Raw genomic sequence first — 10,683 nt, 5'->3', positions numbered from 1 at the left:
CACACACACACAGGCCCTGCTCGCTCACTCACCTCCAGTAAACCAGCACAGCGATGAGAAGGATGAGGCACACGAAGGTCAAGGCTGACACCACAATCAGGGGGATGATCCACTCCATCCTCCCCGGGGAAGGGCGGCTTACCATCCCAGAGGTGTTCTTTTCTGCTGCAGAGAGAGACCATGCCAGTTAGAGGACAGAGCCGGCAGGGAGGGGCGCCAGGGTGGCCAAGTTCTGCTCCGGGGTGGGTGCCCATGCAGACCTGGGCTCCGCGCTGACTGCCTGGTGACAGGAGGGGCACCTGCAGCCCACACACGTCCTACCAAGTCCAACCCAAACCCAGCCTTTCCTGCAGACAGCACCTGCACCACCAGTGGGGTGGGTTTGCAGGCAGAGTTCAAGGTGGTTGTAAGGAGAGCTGCGGAGACAGGCACCCCACCTCGCTGCAAGGACGTCGCTGAGCCAGAGCGGCCTGGACACTGGGGAGGCGTGGAGCCTGAAGGCAGCAGCACCCGCACCCCAGGAGAGGCCGGCGCCTCTGGGCTCGCTGGCGCAGGGCAGGAGAAACGGCACGATGGCTTTGCTACATGAACCGGCTCTGAAGACAATGGTTATGAATATTCTCTGGGAGCTCAGCAGCCATCACCTTCCCCTAATAACAGCACCCAATTCTGCATTGGGGAGCAGACTCTCCCTAACAGACAGTCATGGAGGGGCCCCCAGTGTCCCAGCCGAGGTGAGTGTGGCTGCAGCAAGGACAAGGGTGCTCCGGCCCTGGAACCTCAGCCGCTCGGTGAGCACAGCACCCAGCCCAGCCCAGCCCAGCAGGAGCCCCCGCCCCGCTCCCTGGGCAGCCCTCAGTCTTCAGCACCCTGAGCCCTGGAATTCCTGTCTCTCCAGCGTTGCCTTTGATGGCATCACCCTCCCCCACCCGCCTGAAAGCTCTAAGCAGCGGAGGACGCCCTGCCCCACACTGCCCAGGCTTGGGGGTCCATGCGAGGGGTCCACAGGGGAGTCAAGCCTGCCTGCTCTTACCCAGCAGCACCTGCCTGTCTCGGGCCTGGGGGTTTTGGGGGGAAGGGGAGAGCCTGCTCTCGCATGGCCTGGGCAGGTGTCTGGAAGCCTCCAGGTGGCCCAAATGGAGCGCAGGTGTGGTGCGGGGCTGGGTGAGCAGAGGTGAAGGTGGGAGGCGGGTGGTGAGAAAGCCAAGGTTAACTGTGACTGCAGAGAAGCCGCCGGACAGATCCAAAGCCGGCTCAGGCTGCCGTACGCTCGCCAGGACTCCTGCGCTGGGAAAGGAGGCCAGCCTCCGCCAGCGAGTCCCTTTCAGGACGGACTAGAGCAGTGGTTCCCAACCTTGGCTGCACGTTAGAATCACCTGGGAATCTTGTTAAAATCCTGATTTCTGGGCCTCCTCCTCCGGAAATTGTTTCTTTGTTACTCATGTTGTGGCCCCACCCCATAACAAAGAAACAGAATTTCCGGAGGATGAGGCCCAGAAAACAGGATTTTAACAAGATTCCCAGGTGATTCTAACGTGCGGCCGAGGTGGAGAACCAGTGGACTAGAGGGAGGGCTAATCAGGCTGCGTTTCTGAGCGAGAGGAGGTGGCCGAGCAGAGAGGGACAGCGGCCTTGGGAGCACATTTTTAAAGAGGCCAGGCCCCCGAGTAAGGGAGTGTCGCAGCCTCCACCGGTTCCCTGGAGCGCCGCTGGTCTGGGTCCCCTCCGTCTCCTGCCGGGCCCTGTGCGCAGGCAGCGCCTCGTGAAGCGGGCAGCGCCCCATTTCTGCCCAGCTCACGGGGAGGAGGCCGGGCAGGTGGGCACACCCGATTAAACCACAGCAGAGCCCTCTGGGTTCGTACCTGCCTTCCCTCCGGCAGCCACTCCTCCGCACCCACAGCTGCACACGTTTTGTTGGACAGGCACACCTCGGAGCCACTACGGGTTCGGGTCCAGACCCCCAAACTAAGGGAGTATCACAATAAAGCGAGTCGCAATCTTCCTGTCGGTGGAGAGTCTTGCCTTCAATTTGTAAAAAAACACAATAACCCCGAAGAGCAATGAAGCGAATCGCACAAAGTGAGGCCTGGATCTGCCAAGCCCTACTGTGTGCAGGGCCTGGTGCTCGGGGCTGCGGATGCACCAGAAAGACGCAGGCGGGGCGGGGGGAGGAGCACAAATCATTTAAAGGCGGAGAGAGGCAGACACAGGAGCGAGCAATTAGAATAAAGGGAAGGGGGAACAGCTGCTCTAGCCCAGGGGCTCTGGAGGGGGCTCCCTGATGTGAGGGTGAGACCTGGGCGTGAGCCAGGCCGAGGGCAGGAAGGACGGGGTCCAAACAGAGAACTGAAGGGGTGGGAGTATGAGAACGAGGAGAGGGGACCAGCTGCAGAGTTAGAGGCCACGTCAGCCAGGGCTTTGCTGGCTGAATTGAGAACAGGGATTAGTCCCAGGGCAATGGAAGCGTCCATTCTCCCTCCATGTATCCCTCTCATAGCAAAGCTCTGGGGACGGGCCAGAGACATCAGCTGCAGATGAGAAGAATTTGTGGGGCTCCAGCAGGGGGAGCCAGACGGGCAAGTCTCTCAAAGACCTGAGCTCCTGGGCACCAAAAATAGGGCAGGAGGCCGACGCTATAGGCCACACGCCCAGGGACCTCAGAGTCCACCCGGGCAGGGCCTTGCGTCCCGGAGGGACCCCCAGTGTCACACCTCCTTACTCTACAGGGTAGACGGTGGGCAGAATGCAAACCCCAGGTGCTACTCATCTTACCACTGAAAGGGGCTCTTGGCCCGAACAGCCCCTTCACACGGACCTCTCTGTGGGGCGCACATCTCTGTGGGTGCAGATGAAGGGCTGCTGGTGGGCGCGAGAGAGAGAGAGAGAGAGAGAGAGAGAGAGAGAGAGAGAGAGCCTTTGTCTGAACCATCTTCCAAGTGAGACCCCGGGGAAGGTGCGGCTAACCTCCCAGAGCACCTGCAGGGGCGAGGGAAGTGGCCACCCCGTGGGCAGACAGCTCTCCTTCCTCCAGGTTCCCTTTCAGAACCCAGGCAAGTGCCTCCACTCTGCCTTTTAAAAAAATTTAAAAAAAAAAGAAAAGAAAAACAGTTTTCAGTGGCATATGTCATCGCTGAATTAATGCTGTTTGCCTTTTCCTGGCTTGGCTCTCATCCCAGTAGCAGCACATAGAAGCGGAGAGCACTGCACTGTGGATGCCGCGGGCGGAGGCGTCAGATGGACCCGACACGCTGCCCGCTGCCCGCTGCCCGCGCCGCAGGAAGGGCGCGCTCCCACGGCCGGACAGCAACCCGACGTCGGCAGGACTAAAGGGGCTCGGTGCCCACGGCCCACTGACCGGGGGGAGGACGCAGGATTCCTTCCCTTTTCCAGAAAGATCCAGGGCGGGACAAGCCGCCCACGCGTAACTCTCTAGCCTGGTTCCATCTCGGGCAACTTGACTGCATTTGTTCTGAATGAAAACCACCCTCATCTGTGAATTAAGGCGGCTGCTTTCTACAACAACTGTGGTAAAAGACACATAAAAGCTCCCATTTTAGCCCTTTCTGAGAGTCCGGCTTAGTAGTGTGGAGTATATTCACACAGTTGGGCAACCAGTCTCCAGAACCTGTTTTAATCTGCAAAACAGAAGTCTGTCCCCATTATCTGCCCTGCCCCCCCCCCTCCTCCTCCCCTGCAGCCACCACTGTACTTCCTGTCGCCGTGACTGACTGCTCTGGGCACCCGGGTAAGTGGAATCACATGTACTTGTCTCTGTGACTGGCTCATGTCACTTAGCGTGAGTTCCTCAAGGCTCATCCGCACGGAGCATGTGCTTCTGTAAGGCTGAATAATATTCATTAGAATCTAATGACTGGGTGTACGTCCCACAGTGTGTCTACTCACTCATCAGGGCACCTGGGTGGCTTCTCTCGTTGGCTTCTGTACATATTGCCGCTAGGAGCATGAGCACCAGTGTCTCTTCAAGACCCCGCTTGCCTTTCTTTCGGGTGGGTACCCTGATGTTGGATCACAGAGTAGTTCTAGTTTTGATGTTTTGAGGCACCACCACCCTGTTTTCCATAGTGACTGACCAGTCTACACTCCCACCCACAGTGCACAAGGGCTCCGACTTCTCCACATCCTCTCCAGCACTTGTCATTTTCTGTTTTGCCTTGTTTTGCGTTTTGATAGTAGCCCCCCTAACAGGTGTGAGGTGAAAGGCGGCTGCTTCTTTAAGGGGCCGTGGCATTTGTCTCTATTGCTCTCGGGCCCTGACGTTCTGTAAACCACTGTTGCAGAGACGTGACTGTCGGTGACAAGTCCACACCCTCCCCTGCGAGGGGACCCTGGTTTGGGTTCCCATCACCTGAGTAGGAGCAGGGCCCCCCGTTTCCATCCCAACCCTCCCTGGAGTTCTCGTAAACCCCACGCCTGACATCCCCCGGAGCCACCTCATCACAGACAATCAGCTGCAGTCTGGCAGGTCTGCTTCAACTGGGTGTTGGAACACGAGGGCGTTCAGTAAATTCCAGGCTGGTCCCGAGTCCCCCGGCAGGCACTGCAGACACAGGTGCCCCACCATCAGTCTGACGGCAGCTGCGAGCTGCGTGCCTAACACCGCAGGTCAAACACCCTTTCACACTGCGCCCCTGACTGTGCGCCCCTGACTGTGCGCCCCTGACTGTGCGCTCCGAGGCCCCGCGCTCTGCAGGTGCCTGGGTTCCCACACAGTGAGACATATGATCTGCCCTCGGTTGACGAGCCCCCAGCAGGGTGGGAACTTCCAAGGACCCAGCTACTTTCTGGGAGGAAACTGCCACACTGGCTCCGAGTGGCCCCCAAAGCACGCCAAGCGGGCTCCTCCTCTCACTCCGGGAAGCATCTCCCACAAAGGGAGCCGGCCAACAGCACCAGCCCGGCTGCAACGGCTTCAGGCGGTGATCACGCAGGGGTCGTGGAGGACCCTAACTCCTCCCCCATCTCCACGGGCCTTACCACGACTTGTTTTTGTCCTTGCATGAACGACTCTTGTTTCCCTCACATCAACTTCTCCGAAAAGGAAACTTTCTGCTAATCCTGTGCATCAGGCTCTCAGCCACGGCCCAGCCGGCATTCCGGATGAGGTCTGTGCTGTGGGGACCGCCCTGCGCACTGTCGGGTGCAGCAGCCCCTCCCGTCGGGACCCCCCAAAACGTTCCCAGGTGTTGCCACATGTCCTGAGGGGGCGGGCGGGGGGATCATATATGGTTGAGAACCTCTCCCATAAATGGAAAACTGCTATCTTTTTTTAAAGCACACACTCAACTATTCACTAAATAATGAACATTATTAGCGAATTATTCCAGACTGCCGCCCCAATGGCAGCAACGCCAGCACAGCCCTTGCGGGGGCACTGCAGGGTAACTGGCACAGCCCGGAATGAACGCTATTGTGTCCATAATCAGAGGTTCTCAGCTGGGTTCCTCGGAGCTGGCGAGTGCCAGAGGTCCTCAGGCTGGGGCTCAGCAGAGCGGAGGGGTGGCTGGGGCTCAGCACCCCCCACTCGGGCTGAGAGCAGCACAGCAGCCCCAGGCTCTGACCAGCCCTGTCCGGTCTTAGCGCCTGAGCCGGACAACATCTCCCACGGGCCAGGTGTGGCCTGGAGACTGTTTGCTGACCCCTGAACCGGCCCGCTCCTTCAGCACTGGCTCAGGGTCGGCCCGGAGGAGCTTTCGGGGATGGGTATTTAAACTGGGGATCTGAGCAGGATTCAGTCTGGAAAAACGGTTTCCTTGATTCGTGGAGGCCAGAAAGGAAACCCTGGCACTAAGTGCTGGGTGTGTAGACGGCGCCCACCCTGCCATGTTTCTGCAGGGCATTCTGTTCTGCACCCCGCCCCAAGAACGTTTTCCCACATCTAGTGAATTCCGGGGGTGTCTCTACCACATTCAGGCTGTGGCTGCGGACAGAGGGACCGTGTTGCATTTCCATGCAGCACACATCCCACTGAGGGCTTCGCACTAAATAGATGCTGACAAAACGTGTGGTGAGGGGCAGAGTGCCTGCATGCAGGCCTCCAATCCGTCTGATCAGCTTCTAGGGCAGGTGCAACTATGGAAATCAACGCTACTGCAGAGGCCAAGCACTGCGGTGCCTACCTGTTGGCAATATGAAGGGCATCCCACTGAGGGCTTCGCACTAAATAGATGCTGACAAAACGTGTGGTGAGGGGCAGAGTGCCTGCATGCAGGCCTCCAATCCGTCTGATCAGCTTCTAGGGCAGGTGCAACTATGGAAATCAACGCTACTGCAGAGGCCAAGCACTGCGGTGCCTACCTGTTGGCATAATATGAAGGGGGGGGGGGGAATAAGACAAAAATGAAATTGTTTAAAAAATGTGAATTCACTGAAAAATTGGGAGATGCTGCACAAAGACCTGGATTTCTGGCTCGCTAGGCATTCTCACTGACTGCAACCAGCTGGAACTGAGTGAGGTGGCCTCTTTAGAAAGGACATGTGCTGTCTAGTTTGCCACAGTCCTCACCACTCCCTAATGTCTGGCACCTGGTCCTCTTCTCTCATGGATATCACCTGACTGATTTCTGTAGGTGCCTGCGTTTGTGCCATTTCATCAACAGAAAAATTCCTCCTCCTCTCTTTCCTTGTGAATTAATATACTAAAGCTACCGCTCATAGGCCTTGAAAAGATGTTATCAAACATCAAGTGAATTTAAACAAGTCTCTTGGAGATGCTGGTAAAAACATAGTTTGTAACTTTAAATGTTAACACTTTTCTTCACATAGTAAATATTGATCGCAATAGTTGTTTTTACTTAATGTGAAGAAAAAAATAAATGTGGAATACATTTTTAAAAATGTACATGCAAAGGTCTTTGAAGTAAGTCACAACTAAGATAAAAACGACAGTGAATTTATTTCAAAAATAAATACCAAGCTGGAGGAGGCAGACAGGGGAAAGGGAGGGACGGGGGGAAGCAAACAGGGGGATTTGTGCGTTTTACCCTCAACTTACACCCTTTCCTGACAACAGGCACAGACATTGCTGCTTAAACGAGGGGCCGGTCAGCAGCAGACGGCTCGCAGATCAAACCTGGCCCGCCGTCTGTTTTTGTAGAGAGTTTGGGTGGAACTGACCGCATCTGCTCAGTGCTGACTGGTTACTTCTGGGCCCCACGGTGGCGTGGAGTAGATGCGACACAGACCGATGGCCCACAAACCTGACAATGTTACTGTCTGGCCCTTTGCAGAACAAGCTGGCTGGCCTCTGGCTTGCACAGTCACCACCCCCACCCTGAAACTTGAATGGCCTGGAACTCTAAAGCAGGATCACTGTCCCCTAGGGAAGCAGCGACCCTTCCCGCTGAAACGGAGGCACCAAGGGAGGCGCTCTGGTCTGCAGTGTCGGGGACGGAGCAGAGTTCTGGGGTGTCATTTTCAATGCCAGTTCGTTGGGGACCAGACTTCTCCTGCTCCTCAAGGTCCAGGATGCCCGTGAAACGCAGACCAGCTAGGGCCTCCTCGTAGCCCCCATCTCGACTGGGCTCCTCCCTCCTCGTCACAGACAGGTGACTCCGTTTATCGACACCTCCTTCTGCACTAACGGCTCTTAGGACAGAAGGACACTGAGCAAAGATGGGCCCGAGGACCCTGAGTGGACAAGGCACAGAGCCTTCTGGGCGATCTGACTCCAAAAGCGCATCTGCCAAGATCGCAGACTCCCCGACTCCTGACGGCTGAAGCTGGGGACCCACACGCCCACACCTGGAGCTGGGACGCCCCCAGGCTGACATCTGTTCCTTCACCACTCTCTCCGGGAGCTGGGATTGGAGTCCAGCTGCCATGACTCATTCCCTCACCTGGACGCGCCCCAGGGCCGCCCCACCGCAGCCTCTCACAGTGTGAACGCTCCCACCGCAGCCTCTCACAGTGTGAACACTCCCACCGCAGCCTCTCGCAGTGTGAACACTCCCACTGCAGCCTCTCACAGTGTGAACACTCCCACCTCAGCCCTCAGCATCACCTGTCTCAGGAGGGGGGAGAGCAGTGCATAGAGGAGCCTCCGAGGCCACCACTCTGCCAGCCCCCGGTGCAGAGCCTGATTTCTCAAAAGAATCCATTCAAAATCATCACTTCCACCATAATCACCAATATCATCTCTACTGCCAATATCACCACCACTGTCATCATCATCACAACTATCACCATCGTCAATATCACTATCACCATTTCTATCACCAGCATCACCACCATCACCATCATCATCACCATCACCATCACCATCACCATCACCTCCGAGCTGGGATTCCTGTGTCCACTCTTGCGTCCCCCCTCCCACCCCATAATCTCCACCCCGAGGCTGAGCCATCTCCCCCAAAAGCTCATGGCTGGCTGTCTTCTACTGAAATCCACCGCTGGTTTTCCATCTGTCAGCGCCCAGTCCTCAGCCTGGCTGGCGAGCCCCTTCCGGCTTGAGCCATCCCACATCCCCCTCCTGACTGGTGGCCAGACTGGCCACGGCTCCGCGACTGTTCCAAGTAGCACCTCCTTTGGGGTCTCTGGAAGGTTCCTACACGGATCTCTGCATGGCCAGCTCCTTCTCATACTTGGGTCTCTGCTCAAACATCACTCCTTCACCACTCCAGGCTCCACGGTCGCTGTGCCCCCGCTAGAACCTAAACCCCAGAAGAGCAGGGGCCCGTTTTGATCTGTGTTCTATTCCCAACGCCTAGTTCCGTGCCTGGTACACACTGGGTACTCCATAAATATTTCCTTAATATCTTCCAGTCTAAGAAATTCGACTTTTTCACAGCGATTCCTAGAGGGCATGTCACGGTTCGTGTAGGAATGGCTTCCAACAGCCTCACAGGTGGCCCGGTCTTCCCTGCACTCAGTTCTGCGGAAGCTACTCGGCACCTTCCCCTAAACCAGGACCCACTGCGGCAGCACCCCGTAAACCAGGACCCACTGCGCGGCAGCACCCCCTAAACCAGGACCCACTGCGGCAGCACCCACAGGAGCCCGCCCTTCCAGAAAGGAGGCCAGCCCAGCTTTCGGGAGCACGCAATTCAAACATGAAAATTTATTCTAAGTTGCATCTTAACATACGAGCTCTCAGCTTTAGATGAATTTTAATGTTTACAAGTGCAAAAGCAAATAAATATTTACCAGTTGCTTTTTTTTTTTTTGCACTCTTATAACTCCCAAACAGCTTAGATGCAAAAAATTGTTGTTAAACATCTTGTAGTCTGGCAAAAGGAAGGACTTCTTATTAAGAAAACACCTCACAACAGTAACAACCCCTGATGCTCAAGGCTTCCTCGGAGACACCATGGGTGGGGGTGGGGGGTTCATTAACATCTGAACATATGACAAAGCAAAACTGCCACCGGTCAGAGTGACAGATCACATCCTCACTGTGGAGGCCTGACCAGCCACGCCCTGGCCTCAGCCCTGTAACCCGGGGCTCTGGGTGGAGAGCCCTGTTTCTTGGGTGGGATCGTGGGCTATACCAGCTCTCCCGACATGAGCCGTTCCATGTGAATGTCACTCCCCACGTCCCTGCTCACTATCCTCTCCCACAGCACCCTCTTCCCTGTTCCCGGCTCACAGCCTCCGCCCTCAGTGAGCGCGTTTTCTGCCTCCAGCCGCCTCCTTGCTTGCTCTCTGCCATCCCACCTCCTGCTTCCTGGCGTGCACCCCAGTACCTGCCAGCACCTCCGTCCCCTCTGCACCATGAACTTCACGGGGCGGGGCCAGGCTCACCTGGGTCAGCCCCCAGCCCAGTGTCTGGCACCAAGCAGGCAGTCCGTCATCACAGGTTGAATACGTGAGTAAGGAATTACATCTTAATGGATAAATTTAATATTGATGCCATCTTTAGTCATGTACTTCATTGCACAGTTGAAATCCTTAGAGTTACTTTGAGGAAAGTGGATTTAACCAGGAAGAAAGATCAAGGCAAGACTTATTCCAGCAACAGTAAAGAAGCAGGTTACTCTTACTGGAATAAAAGATGGACACACAGACACACACAGACACACACAGACACACACACACACGCACATACACACATAGACACACACACAGACACACACACACACGTCTTCCGTCCCCGGCACAGGCATTCCGGGAGCGCTGGCACGTTCTGGATCGGCACACCTAACCCAATTGTTTTTAAAGGGCAAGGCTCCTCACAGAGCACAGAGCCCGGATGAAGATGCCACCTACCTGGGTTGACAGTGATGAACTTGCTGTCCTCGGAAAAGCGGTCCCCTCGGGACATGGGCTTTTTAGATGGCAGTGCAGGACTCTTGCGATCACTCCCTTCGTAGGGCTCCTGTGTGACTGTGGGGGGCACTTGGGTGGAGGTGACTGACTCGGAGCCCAGGCGGGCACCCCTCGTGTCATCGGGCTGGTCCGTGGGGACGGCAGTGTGGTTGCGCTGGGGCCCCGGTATAGTCTGATGCCCCCCGTCCTGGGCAGTTCTACCGGAAGACGAGGGCACAGGGGTGGGCTCGGCCTGGCTCGGGCCCTGGGTGGCGTGGGTCTCCCCGCTCTTCTCCTTCTTCTCGGAGTCCTTCTCCCCCTCCTCCTCGTGCTCCCGCTCCCCGTCCTCACTCTCACTCTTCTCATCCTTCGCCCCTTCCTCGGTGCCCTCGCTGTCCCTGCTCGGTGCGGCGTCGC

At 56.7% G+C, this 10,683-nt stretch overlaps 1 protein-coding gene across 1 annotated transcript in view; it reads right to left on the bottom strand.

Annotated features, from left to right (window-relative positions):
• The window catches only part of PTPRG (protein tyrosine phosphatase, receptor type G), a 531,589-nt gene that overhangs the window by 66,289 nt on the left and 454,617 nt on the right, over positions 1 to 10,683 (bottom strand). The window contains exons 13-14 of the mRNA XM_015558213.1: positions 10,228 to 10,683; positions 33 to 165 (exon numbers count right to left, since the gene is read on the bottom strand). Of these exons, the coding sequence (XP_015413699.1) occupies positions 33 to 165; positions 10,228 to 10,683 (589 nt within the window). The remainder of the gene's footprint in view (positions 1 to 32; positions 166 to 10,227) is intronic.

This window comes from Myotis davidii, unplaced genomic scaffold (genome assembly GCF_000327345.1).
Source record: "Myotis davidii unplaced genomic scaffold, ASM32734v1 scaffold189, whole genome shotgun sequence".
Lineage (NCBI taxonomy): Eukaryota > Metazoa > Chordata > Mammalia > Chiroptera > Vespertilionidae > Myotis > Myotis davidii.
Note: the sequence above shows the minus strand (reverse complement) of the source record. Positions and strands in the feature narration are given on the sequence as shown.